This window comes from Trachurus japonicus, chromosome 16 (assembly GCF_045865225.1).
Source record: "Trachurus japonicus isolate A0001 chromosome 16, Traja_1.0".
In the NCBI taxonomy this organism is placed as follows: domain Eukaryota; kingdom Metazoa; phylum Chordata; class Actinopteri; order Carangiformes; family Carangidae; genus Trachurus; species Trachurus japonicus.
The window spans coordinates 17409219-17426965 of NC_140922.1; the positions used below are offsets into that span (position 1 = coordinate 17409219).

At 40.8% G+C, this 17747-nt stretch overlaps 2 protein-coding genes and 1 non-coding gene across 4 annotated transcripts in view; 1 reads left to right on the forward strand and 2 right to left on the reverse strand.

Annotated features, from left to right (window-relative positions):
• Positions 1 to 240: 240 nt before the first annotated feature.
• On the reverse strand, positions 241 to 9519 carry ice1 (KIAA0947-like (H. sapiens)). Its single transcript, XM_085802284.1, has 20 exons — positions 9284 to 9519; positions 9019 to 9077; positions 8505 to 8616; positions 8279 to 8355; positions 8150 to 8187; positions 7915 to 7997; positions 7694 to 7770; positions 6923 to 6960; positions 6737 to 6819; positions 6606 to 6642; positions 6303 to 6359; positions 6076 to 6174; positions 5606 to 5964; positions 2800 to 5298; positions 2432 to 2591; positions 2133 to 2293; positions 1763 to 1953; positions 1511 to 1611; positions 1307 to 1405; positions 241 to 1045 (listed from the first exon to the last, which is right to left on the reverse strand). Exons 1-20 carry the CDS (start codon positions 9371 to 9373, stop codon positions 864 to 866), a joined length of 4602 nt encoding a protein of 1533 aa, XP_085658410.1. The 5' UTR covers positions 9374 to 9519; the 3' UTR covers positions 241 to 863.
• A 597-nt stretch (positions 9520 to 10116) lies between these two features.
• On the forward strand, positions 10117 to 10188 carry trnae-cuc (transfer RNA glutamic acid (anticodon CUC)). Its single transcript has one exon. It is a non-coding gene; the product is annotated as a tRNA-Glu (tRNA).
• Positions 10189 to 13649: 3461 nt separating this feature from the next.
• Positions 13650 to 17747, reverse strand: part of adamts16 (ADAM metallopeptidase with thrombospondin type 1 motif, 16) — a 54441-nt gene continuing 50343 nt past the window's right edge. Inside the window, exons 19-24 of one of the 2 annotated variants that reach the window (XM_085802286.1) lie at positions 17446 to 17650; positions 16179 to 16373; positions 15986 to 16042; positions 15523 to 15738; positions 15232 to 15379; positions 13650 to 15096 (exon numbers count right to left, since the gene is read on the reverse strand). In XM_085802286.1, coding sequence (XP_085658412.1) covers positions 14981 to 15096; positions 15232 to 15379; positions 15523 to 15738; positions 15986 to 16042; positions 16179 to 16373; positions 17446 to 17650 — 937 coding nt within the window. In that variant the 3' untranslated portion in view covers positions 13650 to 14980. The remainder of the gene's footprint in view (positions 15097 to 15231; positions 15380 to 15522; positions 15739 to 15985; positions 16043 to 16178; positions 16374 to 17445; positions 17651 to 17747) is intronic. The other variant, XM_085802285.1, reaches the window with a different exon arrangement.

Here is a 17747-nt window from a genome sequence, read left to right on the forward strand (position 1 = left end):
TAGTAATTTGGCTGCATCATTAGCTGCTGCCGGCCTTAGCGCATTTTATGACTGATGATGCTATGGTAAATTACTGAGAAAAACATTTTATCGTACAGCCAAAGATATGAAGAACATTGATTTTTCCCAGCAGTTGATAGGCAAGCTGATAGCAAACTGTAAGATTCTTATTAGGTCAGTATTTAACACTCCAGGTGGCAATTAAAGGAGAATTAGGCGAAGACAAACTACAACAGTTGGTTAGGTTCAATATGTGAAATTTTTAATTTGAACAAAATTAAATATACTCTTAAACTCTGAACTGTACAAAACTTTTACTGTAGCAATCTTTTTTTTTTCCACCCATACAAAATGAAACACCTCAATATTTACAAGTCTTTGAGTCAGGAGACATTTACAGTAGCACCCAGTTACACTAGAATACAAATGTACAAATTTTTACAATATTTTAGAGCATCACCTGAGTATAGCAGATATATTGAAAGACATACCACTACATTTGTGACAGGGTGTGTGGACGGCTAAAAAAAACGTTAGAAAACCAAATCTGAGATGTATTTTACATTAAAATTGAACAAACATTTGCTACAAAATTGGAGAACAGATGCTTTTACCTAACATGTTCATGATATAGTAGACATGCACTTAAAAAAAATGAAAAAGCAAATGTTTAAGAAGTCTGAAACTGACTATTTACCACCAGACACCTTGTCAAAACCATTTGTGATTGTTCATGTGTAAACAGCTCTATTGTGGATGGCCAGTCAGCAAGTTAAAATGAATATTGAGGTGCATGTTGGGATCTTCGTTCTCCCCGTCTTTAATACAGGTAACGCTATGCATGTCCATGTGGATTTTCTCCCTCAGTTTTGGACCTGTCTGCAGATAGAAGACAACTGGTTCATGCAGCTATTAACACCAGGAGGGACTCTCTGAGACGTTTCTTCTCGCCATGCTGCAAGGGCCTCCAGGGCTTGTTTGGGGTTGCAGGGAGACAATTCGTAGGTGCAGTAGGCAGCTGCTAACTGGACCTGCCAGGGCACACCTGGTGAGAAAAGATGATAAGGTTGGAGTGCAATTTAAAAAAAAAGAAAAGTTTGACACAATTCTAAGAAATAAAAACCAATAAGCAAGTCTACTTTAACATTGCAGAGTGACTGCTTAAATGTATTTGTTAGGCAACATAAAGGAGATAAAGATCTCACTGGTTCCTGAAATCACAGCACTGTAAGCACACAATTTAAGTGTATTATTTATAGGCAAACTGAACCATTATGTACTCTCCAAGATTTCTCAGACTTCATACCTTCAGTCTTTGCATGCCGAACAAATGTGTTGATGACATTGGCGACAGCTGCCACAGTGGAGACACACCTCTCCTTCATACCCAGATGACCGAGGTATCCTGTTTAACACAAACGTATAATGAAATTCCCCACTGTTCAGTGATTATTGAGTCACACATCACTTCAGATTATGGTACATAACCATGTAAATTCACAAAACTGACCTATGAGTTGGAGTACAGTGGCAACAGTGGTATCAGAAATGGGTGTTTGTTGATCTCTGGGCTGTGTCACCCATGTGTTCATTATTGGCCACAACTCTTTGCTGTCAGAAAAAAATTAACAGATTAGCATATGACTTGCTTAAAAATTGATAATTTCTACAACACAATTAGGTATTGTTTCGTTTTATTTGGCAGACAAAGTTGATTTAAGTTACATATGTATGTATGTTCAAACTTGAAAGCATAACTTACCTCAACAAATGTTCATAAGTCCACTTCCATTTCTTTCTTGTACAAAGGAGGTGCAGAGTGAAGACATATTCCCAAGATTCAGGCCCCAGGTCACACCCGTACCGACTACTTTCTTTGAAAGACATATTTGACGCTGACCGAAGACCAGACAGTGCTCTGGAGATCAGCTGGTCGATGTCACAGGTAGGAGTCTGCAGGGAGATTTGATGTGATAAAGACAATGAACTAACTCAAAAGTATAGTTATACGCAGAAATGAGCCAATGTTCAGCAAATACTCCCTAAATTTGTAATAAACTCAAATTCCAGGGACATTAATAAAACAGAGTTAAAAACAATGTGATAAGTGTAGAACTTGATCTATAAAATACCTTTTCCCAACCAAGGAATGGTGACAGGCAGCTGAGAATCTCCTCCTGTCCTATTAGTTTGGTGACAGTATGTATAGCCTGACACAGCAGACCACCGTGTGAGAGAACACTGGGCCATGTTGTCACAATAAACAACATCATCTTTGCAGAATCTGGGAAATCTGCAGTGAGGAAGACAGAATAATAAAAAAAAAACCCATTATTTTCTACTTTGAGGGGGAAACATTTTGGAAACGTTTGTGTGTGTGACAATTTGTGTAAAGGCGTTTCATTAGCGCAGTATGAGACCAAATGCTCACCTTCTGCGAGAATGCTGTATGCGAATATGTGAGCCTTCTCCCAGTGGCCCCTCTGTCTACAGATGCCCGTGTAGACTCTACAGAGGGCCTGCATGTAGTTTCCACTGAGCTCTCTTCCAGTTTTCATTTTGCTCTGGATGGCCGAAATCATATCATCTGCCTGGAGTTGACAAGAAGAGAAAAAATGAGAACTTAATGCTTTGCGAAAACTTTTGAAAAGAACACAATCTCACTGTTAAACACTAATAGCAGACCTTAGCACTAAAGTTAATTGTAGCATCTATTTAACACAAAGTTCATCATAATCAATAGCAATGGATTACATTAAAATAGTTAAACACAAAAGCACAATAAACCAGCGCACTAACCAAGTTGCTCTGGCAAATCTCAGAGATGACCTCCTTCTCCTCATCTCTAAGGATAGGCTTTTTGGGGAGGGTGCCAACCCACAGGTGGCTCTGGATCACAGGCAATAGATCAAAACACTGGTTTCCAATTTTATTCAAAGCGCTGACAACAAGATTCTGCTCTGCGGGTTCACCACACATCATGGGTTGTGATGGACTTTTGAGCTGTCCAGGCCTCAGAGTTTGGAGTGAGATGGCGGCCTGCTCGTCTCCAGTGTTTGACGAGCAGGAAGGCACGCTACTGACTGTAGGAGAGCAGCTATTGAGCCTGGGACATTTGTTATTCTTAAGTTGAGGCAAACCATTGGCCTGTCTTTTCACTCCTCTTGTCTCCGTCTTGGTGAAGGCCGTTGAAATCGAGTTAATAGTTTTAAAGCCAGACATCTGACTGTCGGTTGTGGGTGAAGCTCCGTTGTCTGAGGAGCAAATATTGAGGCTCACGTTCCCTCTGAGGATGCTCAGAGTTCTGGCGCGGGCAGAGAGCTCTGGATACATGGTGTCAAGGATCCTCATAGAGTTCTCCTGAGAAGGACTGGAGGAAGAGGAAGGGGAGGAATTCTTTGCTGTTTGGGGCAGACGCCCTGGTACCGGCACGGCGTGTTTTGGAGTAGCAGAGCCAAACTGAAGTGGGGACGAGGGGACTCCGTTTGGAGGGAGTGGGCTGTTTAGGGACGAAGAATTGATACGCTGACTGTTGGGTGTTGTGTGGGTCATGACAGGAGTGGTAGGAGAAGCCAATCTATCCATGGGTGAGGGAAAAGATAGTTTTCCAATAGCCTGTCTTGGATTAATAGATTTACATGCTTTTGGCGGTGTGTTCAGAGGGGTGAGGACCGGAGGAAGTGGCGGGCCCATTTCAGAGCGAACTTGACCTATGTACTCTGGTGGTTTATCTGAAGCTGCTGCTGGACTAGCTTCATCGTGTCTGAACAGATGTGAGCTTTGACTTTCAAGCACTCCTGCACATGCCTCCAGACATTTATTTTGCCCATCCTTTGCTGCAGCAGACTGAATTAATGAGGTGGTACAACTCGTGTCCTGAGGGCGGCCTTTGACGACAGGCTTTTCAATTACTCCATTTTCTTCTAAATTGGGTACAGGCTGCAGGGTTTTTGTGTCTGTTGAAATGTGTTCATCGCCAACATTCAATTTTCCTGGGCTTGAGCGAGTTTCTAATATCGGAAGGCTTACAGTGGGTAACAGACATGTAGGACTCAGCTGCCTGCACAGGGAGTGTGCATTTCCTTGTGATTCACAATTTCCTTGTGATTCACAATTCACAGTCTCATGGGAGTCAGAGAGGGAAGCCTCTCCATTGGCCACTGTTTCATGATTCGATGTCCCTGCGTCAACTGTCTTTTTTGGAGTTTCTTCAATGTTTACTTGAGCAGACTCCTGGACAAGTTGGCCCTTTTCCGCATCTTCTGTATTTGACGGTGGAAATATTTGAGGTGATGGAGGTCTAGTGCCACCATGCAACTCCTGAGAAGAATCTGTTTTATCCTCCTGAGAAGAATCTGTTTTATCAACTTTTGCACTTCTTTCTTCTTCATGACTATGTTCTACCTCAGGAACATTTATGGATGCATCATTTTCAAGCCTCTCTCCGACATTTTTATTTGAACAAAGGTTATCTTCCACCACAGCCACCACAGCCGTGTCCTGGCCAGGAGAACATTTTATCTCCTGCAGCTTTATGACAGTGACATCTTCACCACTCTGTCTCAAACTACAAGGGTCCTGGGGGCTTTTTTCAACTTCTGGGCCATTTTCTGCCTTTGAAACCTCCATGTCTTTCACAGAGTCTGTGTTTGTTGAGGACAAATCTTCTGTGTTTTCATTGACTACAGTGTCAGTGTCAATTCCTCTAGGTGACTCTCCACCATCAGAAAAGACTGTTTCGGCATGTGGACCATCACAAGGGTCTGTGTCTACATCCATCTTTGTAACAGTCTCTGACTGATTTTCCTTGGCCTTTTCCAAAACATTTACAGTTTCGGGGATGCTGCTGACAAAGCTGCTGCTGGGATTTATGCTGCAGGATGGTTCTTGACTTTCATTAGTTAATGAGACAGCCTCCACCAGGATTGTACTGTCGGATCTGGGGGAAGAGGGTGGTGACATTGCTGATGCTAAATGCTCCTTTCCAGTGTCCTGCTCAGTTTGCATATCTTTTTGAAGATACTTTTCTTTGCCATCTGTGCCACTTTTGTCCTTCATCTCACTTATGTCACTCAAGTCATTTTCAGAAATGTGTTCCACTTCATGTGATGTGACAGCTGGCAAATCCACACTCTCCTCTGCTGGTAGTGCAGAGTTGCTCAGATAGGGGCTTGACACTGATGTTGAGTTGAGTAAGGAGTCGGACATGTCTTTTTGAAGACAAACAGAATCACCAGGGAGTTTGGGATGGTCCTCCTTTTTTGCATCATCTGTTTCCATAGTGCCCATCTCTGTATCCTGAAAGAAAGAAGAAAGAATGTTGTAATTTATATTAATTCATGACCATCATATCATGTGAATGACAACGCGAACCAGACCTGTGCTTTACTAAAATCACAACAAAAAGGCAAATCTGTAATTTGTTACCATATGTGCTTACAGGAGTATTCACAAATTAAATTAAATAGTTGATTATATAGATATGAGAAATTCTCAATTGATCGCAATTCTAACTCAAGTTGCACACAGTCCAGCCAGCCAACAAAAATTGTGACTAGCGCACAAAAACAAACATTCACATGATTAAAAATAAACAAATTCTCACCGAGTTGGGGAATGGTGATATGCAGGGAGGCATTGGTTTAAACATTTCCATGACCTCCTTAACAGACACTCTGGAGCTGCCCAAGTCAACAGATGATTCCTTGGTTTTGCGTTCCTTGGACAATTTCTTGCTCTTTTTGGGAGTGACTGTTTGCCTCTTGCCACTCAAACACTCGACAGGTGCTTGGGGCTTGACGGGTATCTCTGCATGAGGAAAAGGTTTTAAGTGTGTATAAGGTGTGTTGGGGCAACTGTGAGAATTACTGCTGCCTTGAGAAGCACACTGGGACAGGTGTCTCAGTGGAGAGTGCAGTCTGTTTGATGGGGAGGAGGGCAGACCTTGCTTGGATTTGGCAGGCACTGAAATTACAGGAAATACCATTACATTTCATGGGTAAAATGAAAGACAAACAAAATTTAAAAATAAGAAGTCACTACTGTGTTTTAAATTCTGCAGCAGGGTCAACTCACTCGATGCTGCATGACCAGTGAAGTGCAACAAGTTTGCTGGGTGCTGAAGCTGGGGTTCCACACATTCCCACAAATTTTCCAACAGAACCCGGATTTTTTCTGGCAGACGAACATGAACATTCACAGTAAATGCAAAAGTAAAAAATTACTACAAAGTGTTTTTAAGGTTAACTGACATGATGTGTTTGTAAAGTGCATGTAATAAGTAGGCGAAGCAGACAACCTACCTTTGTCAACTTTCGGCTCCTCAGGTGTAGTTGCTTGAGTTGATATGCTCCTATATTCTGTTGAGAAACAAATCAGATATCCATTTTATAATAATAATTTATATAATCTATATTTTAAAATTTAATTTGATGCCATAAAAAAGTCACAACAGTTATTGAAAAAAACAACAACAACAAAAAAACATATCAAAGATCAAATTACATTTAGCTAACTAGGTAAACCATTTTTTCCTTTACATTATGGGTTTTAACACCGAGGTCATAACATGTCATATGTTTGATCAGTTGGAAATTTTTTGGTACCTTTGTTCCTTTCTCTCTCAAATCTCATCAGTCTCAGCTGCAAATGAAATGAAATACATGAAGAAAGGTTAGTTCAACAGTGTTAAATAATATCATCACAAATTTGTAATCCATAAAGGTCATTACTGCACCTGGAGATCATCAATATTTCTCTGTAGTAGAATTTTCTCTTTGGTCAGTTTGGATATTTGATGATTCTGTTTGCAAGCCGAGTCTGAAATCAGGACAAAAACATGAATGTATACAGTTAGGGCAACAATTATCAACTGTGTTCATATTCTGTAAAAAAAAAAAAAAAAAAAAAAAATTATACCAACCTTCAAGAAGTCTGACTTTATTTTCAAGGTCGTCTTTTCTATTGATGGTAAAAACCAAATGGAGATATTTAGTACAGTAGATAGTATAATTTGTTACAAAAAATAAGGTAAATAACAAACCATTAATACATCAAAAATAAATAACACTTAATATAAAGAAGGCACAGACACCACACAGGACATGTCAATAGTTAAAGCAGATATCATCGGCACGGCCGTTTCGGCTAATGCTGTGTTCAAGGCAGGCTTTTGAAACCGTAAGTTACAGCTTCAAGTCACAACTACGACTTGGTAGCGTTCCAGGTAACCCGTAGCTCGTGTTTTTACCGTCCTGTTGTCTGTGAAAGTTCCCTATAACGGCCACTCGTAACTTCCGACCCGTGAACTCGTACCAGATCGAACTGGTATGACTTCACAGGAAGGAAAAACACAAAGTACGAGTTTCCTTGAACGCACCATGAGTTAGCAGCCCCCGCCCTTGTCAGGCATCAATTGGTCCTCGTGCTACGTCACCACATTCACGCGCATCCCTTGGCTGCACACACAGCCCTTCATGCCGTTCTCTCCCCTCATTGGATAACACTTGTATCCCACAAGGAAAATTTTCTCCTGGGGTTACAGCAGAGCAGAGTGACGGAGAGACTCGTGTTTAGGCTGAAATACTTCATGTAAGTGATTGCTGACGGAAAATAGGACTATTTAGGACTTATATTAACAAAAACATTCCACTGATATCTGCTTTAATCCACAACTTAGATGTAAGAAACTTACATGCTTGTGGTCTTGGCATTCTCTTCTACTAGTTTTTGAAATTGATCTGCTTGTGCCTGAGCTTTGCTCAGAGATGTCTGAAGAGAAAAAAACACAAAATCACAAAAATCATCAAGTTTTCTGAGCTATATTTTGGCAGTAGTTGATAAAGCCGCTGACTGTCCGATATCCTGAGTCAGAGATTACAACAAATTCATTCACTCATGCCCATCAATGCTTACCTGTGTTTTCAGCAAATCATTTTGTACTTCAGCCTTTTCCCTCTTCAGCTTTGCATTCTCAAGTGTCTGTGTTTCTGTCAGTTCTACAAGTTTGAAAAACAGTCAGATGTATATTCATGCAAGCATTTTATATTAAGTTAGTTGTAGTTACAGTAAACATGATCACACAAATAATTATTGCAAACTTTGTTAATTCTTTGCTTGGTCAAGATTACAGAGTGTGACTGCATCTTACCTGTCAGATCTTTTAGCTGCTCTTCAAGTTTATTATTCCTAAAAGACACAAAACACAATATCATTTTATCCATACAGACACTACATACAGTGATCAGCACTGTTATAAATGACTGGCATCATCACTTACTCTGCTACTGTCTTGCTGTTTTCCTGCTTCAGTTCTTCCATCTCCCTAGACAACTCTTCATAACCTTTAAGTGCACACTATAAAAAAATACAACATGAATATTAGCATGACAGGTGAACTACTGAACTTTTTCAGAGATGTGTTGAAGCACTACCATTACTGACATATGTTATTACCACAAGATGGTATCACTTAAATTCAACTTTACAGAGAAAGGACATGGTACCTTCTTTTCTTCCAGTTCTGCTTGCATAGATTCATAATCTATGGTCTTTCTCTCCAGTGCAACCAATTTGATCTGCAGCTCCTCCAGCTGTTGTTGAAGCCTGATAGTGTCACTGTAGAAAACACGTTGAGATCATAAATGCCTCTATCAAAGTGCATGCAACATTAAAGATTATATGGCTGTGTCCAGCTTCATAGCGCAACAATGTCTTGGCTGAAATATGGAAACACTGTTGACTATAATTACCATAAGTTTTAAATATCTAATAGCCTTTAGTACCGATTTAAAGTTTACAGTGTTCAATTTAATAAAGCTACGTTTACCCCGTTGAGTTATTTAGCTAAATTGGGTTCCGTAGAAAATTAGAAATACCAATGTGAAACAAAGTTGCTGACTGACTGGCGATGTTTTAGATTTAGATTAATAGATAAAATAGAGCCACAATAAGATAAGATAAAATAAAGTATTTTTCCCCCTTGTAACCATAGCAACGACACCATTCGTTCATACTCACTCTGAAACCGTTATCTTCTGTTTCAGTGCCAAAAATGACGAAACGTACTCGGTCAGGCTCTGTAGGAGGAGATGGTACGGAACAAAACAAAAACAAATAGGAAAGAAAGAAAAAAATCACATTTACCACCACGTTTACTTTATCTAATAATATTAAAACATAGTAATTGTGTGAAAACCTGTCTGAAACTGATTATATTCCACTTGACGAGACAAAACAACCCGCTTTTTAACAGCCCTTTCTGACATAAAAAAGATGATCTGACCTGATGCAAAACAGAACAGTTCTGACAGTTCCCAGCCGTTGCGTCCGCGGCGATGGCCACTGTTTTGGATTGACTGTCCCCTGGCATCATGGTAACACAAATTTCACTGTAAACTTCACACTCGTTCACTTTTTCTCATTCAATTTGACGACTACCGTCTCCGTGAGACAAATTTTTACACCGGTTCAAAACAACTTCACATTTTCGCATCTCACGCGTTGACTCAGGACCCAACTCAGGACCCTACAGGGGTGGCTTCGTCAAATGCCGGTCGAGCTACACGTTAACGTTTCTCGTTACGTTGGTAAGACATTCAGAATTTGACATGTATTTGATTGAATATTGATAATACAAATTTTCCGTTGTATATATCATTTTTATGTCAGTCGAAATGTGATTTTTTTCCCCCCGTGTTTTGGATTTTTCTTCAGGCATTAGGTTATGGCATATGTGGGCGTTACCTTGGGAGCAGTGTTAGCATCAAACGTGCCGCAGCGTGTAGAGCACTGACCGGTGTCTGTGCAATCAAGGCCATCCAGTTTGTTGGTGTTTAAATAAATAAATAAATAAATAAATAAATAAATACATCATATTTTAATCACTAGACAGTTTGTGTGCAGCCCCGTACCCCTCCTTAATTACGTTTCCTTTCTGGCGAAAGGTTATGAAAAGGCCCTTGGCAGGTCAAGGAGAAAGAACTAGCACAGCCATGCTAACCTGAGCATACAGGGCGATGTACTGTAGTAACGAATAACACAGCTTCACGCATCGTTGCTTAACCACCATGGAACTGCTATATCTTTATAAATTTAGGCTTTTCTGAGCTTGTCATGTCCCTGGTGGTCTAGTGGTTAGGATTCGGCGCTCTCACCGCCGCGGCCCGGGTTCGATTCCCGGTCAGGGAACTACCTTTTTAGACATATCGCATTGAATTTGTATTGTTTATATTGCCACCCCTTACTCTCTTTACCAAACAAAAGGCAACTACTGCTTCTCGGTGACGAAATGAAATGCGTTGTGCAAGGACTTGAGCTGTAGCAAATCCTGTTTTGCTTGTGTGTGTCATACAAGTATAGTCAGCAGAGGGTACCATTGTACTGGCTACCGCACTCCTCCTCTCTCTCTCTCTCTCTCTCTCTCTCTCTCTCTCTCTCTCTCTCTCTCTCTCTCTCACACACACACACACACACACACACACACACACACACACACACACACACACACACACACACACAGACACACACATGGCTATGCACTCTGACTACAGCACTCCCAACAACTCAGCAGGAGTAGCTAATTAAGCTTGTGTATCAATATTTTGTGTTTGCTATGTGCAAACATTAAAATTAGGGCTATAGACTTCCAGACAAGAAATAAAATGTTTCCATAAAAAGGGAAAAAGAAGATGTAAACTAATTTACAGGCAGCCGTTGTAGTGTTATGTCTCATTTCCACCTCAGTTATGCATCATGCTTTAGCTGTGCCATGAGAGCTGTGTTTATAGGTACAAGCTCTCACCGTTGTGGTTCTGTCTCTGAATTTGAAAGGCTCTTGATCTAAAGAGGTACTTTTTTTTTCTTCTGAGAAGAGACTAGTCCCAGTTTACTGTGCTCCACAATGGTCCTAATTACTGTAACAGCAGGATGTCCAATAGCTGAGAGGAAGCAGCTAAAGGTGCTGGGATATGCTGTAGGTGCATCCTGATGGAAAGGTAATAACCCTGTAACTTCAGGTGAACCTAGGGAATATAGCCTTAAGGCTAATGAGCCAACTCTCTCCAAACAGATGCAGTCAGAGATAGCATAGTTTCTTTTAAGTGAAAAGGGGAGTGTTGCGAATGCTTTCCTCTCTTCCTGTCTCTTCCTGACAGATAATCTCTTCTGTAAACCGAAATGGGCCACGATACACTTTACATGTTGCCAGATTTGTCTTTCTTCACCTTTCTTATCCATCTTTGCACACAAAATGCCTCATCTTCTTAATCCCACGCATGTCGTTTGCCTGCATTCTCCCCTCTTTTTTTGTTCCTTGTTGAAATACTGTAGCACATAGAGAGTGAGCTGGAAATGAATTAATGTCTAATGAAAGTAACTCACCCAAGCAATGCACTTTTATTTGGATAGCCTAATAACAGAAATAAGATAGTAACCTTCAATAAAACTGATCACCAGTTAACCACAGAGCTAAGTTACAATAAAAGTGATTGAAACAATATGCACATTAAGATTTAAACCTATAGCAGTTTGGAGTCTTTAATCCACCTGATATGCATATCACTTTACTGTAGGAGGAAATGCAAGCAGACACCAGGGAAGCGTGTAACATATGCCATATGCTAGTGTATGGTATTTCATAATTTCACCTAGCAATGTATTATTCAACATTGATATAGCTTAATTGATTAGTTCAACATTGAAACAACAGTACCCCAATTGATAAGTGTAACGTTTTGAGAAAAAGTGGAGATAGTAAATTATTATGTGTATTTCGGTGAGTGTTCCCTTGAATTAAGTTTGGACTTGACTGGGGTGCAAAGTGGCTGATGACAGTACATTCCACGAGGGTGGGGGGTTTTAGAGTAATCTGATGCTGTGTGGGTGTGCGTGGTGTTGCTGTTGTCAGCAAACTGGCATTAATTAATAAAACAGTTTTGCTGCTCTGAATGTCATGCAGACATTAGCTACAGTGGAAAAAACCAAAAAACCAAAACACAGTTATCCTGATGGCCTACATTTAATCAGTACTGCAGTGTCTACTCACAGCAGAGAGAGAAAGCAGTGCCCACAGCTGACCAGCTATGAATCAACTACAGAGAGGTGGTTGACAAGGAGGAAAACCCCCTTTTCTCTCTCTGTACCCACCTCTCCCTGTCTTTCTCATAGCATTTTTCTATGACAGCACCAAATACACAGACGGCCTGCCTTCTCCTTTTTTTCCTCTCTACTCTACTTCCCCCTGTCTTCTCACACTCGCTTACCATCAGAAGGCCTCAGGGCTGTGCCCCAGGGATTATGACAATGGTGATTTTGTTTTGGGCATCTGTGTCTCCTCGACTTGTTGAAAAATGACTAAAGAGTAAAGCCCAGACTCAATATGTCATAGGTGTTGAAATGGCTAATACCACATTGGCATTACTGTTAGCCAGGCCGCTGGCTTATGTGCTACACTCCATTGCACACAAACTAGATCTTAGCATTAGTCCAGAGAAAGTTTTCTTAGATGCCAGGTCAAACATCCTCTGAGTGTCAATATGTTATATGACATGTGATGCTAACTTCTAACCTCAATGCAAAATGCTTTGGAAATTGCTTTAGATGTGGTCAGCCTATGGAACTAAACCTAATGCCAACAAGAATTTGTAACAAATGTTTGTTACTGATGAAAACTGGTTGAGTTTAGTTGTAAACCTCAATATTAAATATGGGGTATTATGTCATTCATTGTAATCTTACTTTTGTAGGGTTGTATTTCAGTTTCTAAACTCGTATTGGCTTTCCTTCAGGTCTGTGCTGTGGGCTTTATTTGACAAGTCTGCAGATTTCATGGTTGACATTCAGTCTCAGACTAGTGAGCTTAATTTCACAAACTGCGAGTCAGAAAAAACAAACAAGTGGATGAGGGTTGTTAGCATTTTACAGCCACAAACTGAAGGGTACAAGCTTACAACACTTTTTTAGATTACAGGCACACACAACCCCGAGTTCAAACCCCTTATGAATGACGTATTATTCTACTATGACTCCAACGCCATTGCTGGTCCATGTCTTCTGAATGTGTAGGGAACTATCCAAGTCTATATTTTAAGGACAGTAAGTGAGATGGCTTCCATAACACTATCCAGGAGTTTATTCCAAAGAAAGATTTTATAGTGGAAAAATGATATTGCTTGAGGGTTTAGTGTTAGTTCATGGGGTAATGGTTTGTTAAGAATGGCAGAGATGAACCACGTAAATATGTTTTAATGTCGGAAAGAAAAGCAATGAATGGAAGCAAAGACTGGAGTCATGTTTAAATTTATGAACATATGTCAACCCTGGACGTTACAAAGCTGTGTTTTACACTCAGTGTCAGATATGCAAAGAAACAGTCTACGCTGCTATTATGGAGGTGAAAACATGTAACAATGATGGCAGTGATGTTAATAATATGTTTGTTGAAAGACAAATCCTTTGTCAGGGCATGATGACAACACAGCGCCAGTTGAAGACTGCGGCCAAAAAAGTATGAAAGAAGAGATCAAGTTCCCCTCCTAAGCCTTTTTTCATGTGGCGAGAATACATGTAGACGTTAGTTTATATCCCCTGAAAGAAGAAATTCAATCAGACTGACAACTGACAAGAATGAAATCACGACTGCTGCTTCAGCTGAGATGCTGACATGACACACATTTGTTTATTGTTACATTGTAAAACTCATTGAAACAGCATTAGCCATCGTCTGCCAGTGCTTTAAACCATAATCAATATGCGATACATGACTGCCTTGAGTAATAATGTAGGGCAGTGTAATGTAAAAATGGAGCAGTGCCTTTTTAAACAACATGCTTCATACATTTTGTTATTGATCAACTCACCAGCTGTTGTAAATGATCACTAATCAATGTTGACTTTTCTAAATTTGGCTTTTGACATCACAGATTTTATTTCTTCAAAAATAAAATAAATGTTTTGAATACAAAAAAGGTGCAGTTTGTCAGCATGAAATCCTATGAAACATAATACAAAATATAAGGGTAATGGGTAATAAAAGAACATATTTATACTGCTTATTAATACAGTCTTCCAGCAACGCTGTATTGTAAAGCCAATAAATAAAACAAACAATACTGTACATGGGTCACACAAGTCAGTTGTTCTTTCCTGAAGCTTGAGGATTTCACATTGACTTGGTGACAAAAAACAAAGTTGTAGCACCACTGAGTATGAAAGCCAGCTCACACAGCCTAGACCCATCTCAGTATAGTTCTCTCATGTATGATACATTGTTTTTTTTCTTTACTTTTTTCTTATACATTACATTTCAGAGTATTCTGCTATTGTCCAGCTATTGAGGAAGCCCACTCTGATTATTCCCAGCCTGCTTTTTATCAAGCCTTAGAGTACAATTATGTTTTCTTAGTTGTTTCTTTGAAACATCCCTTTTCATTATCAGATCCCAGATTTCCAATTCATCAAGAATTGCAGTGCACACCGGGGTGTATCGCATGTTGTTGCGTGGCAGTGCTCGAAACCTCGTCAACCATTTTTCTCTGTTGGTCTGCCATCACTGGCCTTTGGTTGACTGGGAGATGTTGGGTGTCCTGGGTACAGATCTGTTCAATTACATACAGTATATAAACAAAGCTGGGATTTTTCAGGTTTTCAGTTTCTTTTGGACATGTCAGTCCTATTCGCTTTAATCAAGATTCCCATTTTGCTAGTTCCTCCTCATAATTCTCTCCTTTATTTGTACTGTCCTGATCACATTCCTGCGTAGTGCTGTCAGAATCACGTTCTTGCATCCAGATGTCCGGCATCGCGGGGAGAAGAAAGGGCACTGTAACTCTCTTGCACTTCCATTGAAATGTCCTTTGTTTTTCAGTGCTCGCCACACGCTTAAAGCAAAAACAATGTCTTTTCAAGCATGGACGTCAAATATAGTCTTTTGTCTATCTAACTACCTATCTGTCTGTGACACAGACAGAGTCACTTTGTTTGATTATAGGTTTGAATTTGAGCAGGACTGGCAGCACTGCTTGCCATAGAACTTGTGGTTGCAGACTCCATGCTGGGGCACCAGATAACACCAGTTGAAGTAATCTCTACACACAAGGTCTGTGGAAAAAGAAGGAAACAAACATGCCTAGTCAGAGCTTGTTTCTGCTTAAGTAGTGTCATACTATAACTTACAAGAGGAGCAATTTTAGTTATCCAAAAGTATAAGAAATTAATTAGGCAAAGTTTCAGTACCTTTCTTCTCGGGTTGTGGGCAGAAGTTGGTGTTGCAGGCCTGAGACATTAAAGGTTTAAGATGGAGCGCACAGCCAGGAGAGGGCTTCCCCTGAGCCAGACACTGGACCGTCCTCGCCTGTACTCCACCGCCACATGTCACTGTGCACTGGAGAGTACAAACAAGGCCTTATTGATGAATACTATGAATGCCAGGCATCACATTCAGTATCAGATATTAAATGCCCCCTGTGAAGTCAATCATCAAGTGCTGATTAGTTAACACTGTAACTCAACGATGCTGAAACCTACCTGAGACCAAGGAGTTGAGTGCCATTCTGGCCGGGGTGGAGGTTGAGGGAGAGGCTGCGGAGGATAGGTGCGTTGATGCGTGCCCCATCGGTGGACCGGTGGGGTAGTGCGGATGGGGCACTCGGCCAGGGTACAGGGTCTCTGGAGCTCTACTGTGGGCTTAGGAACATGGTGGCACTTCTTGGCAGCAAGCTCTCTGTATTTTCCTGCAGTGTCCTAGATTATGGAAACAAACACTATTCAAGTCTGATACAAAGTGCCATTGTAGCTATAAGATGAAACCCTCAATGAAATCTATAGCACTGTATCTACTACATATATTAAAAAAACAACTAAATTATAACAAGTTGAGATTTGGAGAGTTTCAAAGCTGTTGTCAACATTTTGTCTTAAAGTATCTAATTTAATAAGAAGAATCAACACTGTGCTAAATTTGAATAAACAAAGCAAATACAACACAGACCTTCTCTGCACATTTGATGAAGCGTGCCTGATAGCCGCGACCACATGTTACTGAACACTGGAAATGGAGGAGGGAGGAATGAAGAAAGAAAACTTACATTTGCTTGAAAAAATATTTTACATACTGCACAACTCCTGCTTTATTCGAGTGTCATATGCTCTCATCAGTCTTTATAACGGCTGTAAAGAATTACCTCTTGCCACGTGGAGACAAACCACTGGACTTTTCGTTGTTTCTGGCAGCGTTTAATGAAGCAGCCTTCTTGACTGGCAGGCTTAGGCAAGCCTGCACACACGCTGTCTGGCAGAGTGTGTGTTTGGGCACCTGGGTTGGTGCTCGTACACGCAACTGTCCTCTTCCTCAGGCCGTTGCCGCACTTGCGAGAACACTGCCAAGGAAAGAGAGACACATGGTAATGATGACACATAATGCCTTTAAATTAAGCTTTACTTTCTCTCTGACTGAAGGATGTGACTAAGACAATACAATTAACATCATTTCATTGCAAATATCAGAAGGCAAATGTAATACATCAGTTACATCTCTACTGGAGCAGTATAAGACTCCTAAACCACTCACACAATAAAATGTTATTTATAATGGGACCTGGATGTGATTCCTGAAAATCAAATCCAGGTCCCATTATAAATATCATTTTATTATTCAGAAACAATATAGCATTGATAATGCATATTATAAATGGGATTAATTTGTAAGTGCATTCACACTTTTAGAGGCCACATTTCCATTTTCTCTTGGCTCAAAGTGAGGATTTGTCAAAATGAATTCAACATTTGACATAATGGAGCCATTACATGACTTGAACATAGAAAGACACATCTCTGGCCAAAGAGCTTAACAAGCCAGCTATGTACAGCCTACAATATATTCACATTCTCCACACACAGTGACTTATTGTGCTTTACTTCCTTAACGATTCCTCTGAGAGGGGTCTATAATTCCCCCAATGTTCATTCTGATCCCGTGCACAAATCTCACGACAGCCTAAATCAAACTTCTGAAAGTGTTTCACTTCATCCAAGAAACAGGGGGCTGTGACGCACTGCCCTGTGCCGCAGAGGAAGCAAACTGGACACCACCTGTGGCAGGTAGTTGGGAACTTTTGGGGTTAAATGGGAATTTAACAGTGAAATGTGTCGCTGCACATTATGTATAGGAACTGAGGCCGAGAACATGAGAGGTTTCAGTGGGCACATTCATAGTTTAAAGCCACTGAGATCACTGTCATAAAATGTGGTGAAGCCATCAAGGCTTAGCAACACGGTGTGTAGAGTAGGTGTGCAGCTTCCAACTCTTTTTCCTCCTGTGGATTAAGTTTTGGGGTTGCATTTTATTTTGTACTACTATAGCAGTGAGACATTCATTCATCAGTGTAATAAACACATGTGAAAAATCCTATTCTTGAATGTCTGGTGCAGATTACTTTCACATATACTCACCTGTGACCATGCCCCAGTGGTCCACACTGGGGGGCAGCTTTGAGTATTGCAGGCTTGCTTCCTGGCCGGGGTGGGCTGGGCACAGCGAGAGTCAGCCAGGGCGTCTACGTTGGCCTGGCTGGTTCTCTGGACGCACTGGACCTGCCGCGTCTGCTCTCCTCCTCCACAGCTCCGGCCGCATACCCCCCACTCTCCTACAGACCAGCTGGGACAACACAACACAAGCCCGCTGAGTCAACATGCACAGCTCCACAATCACTTACTCAGACAGGCCTGCGGGAATTTGCCAATGACACTATAAT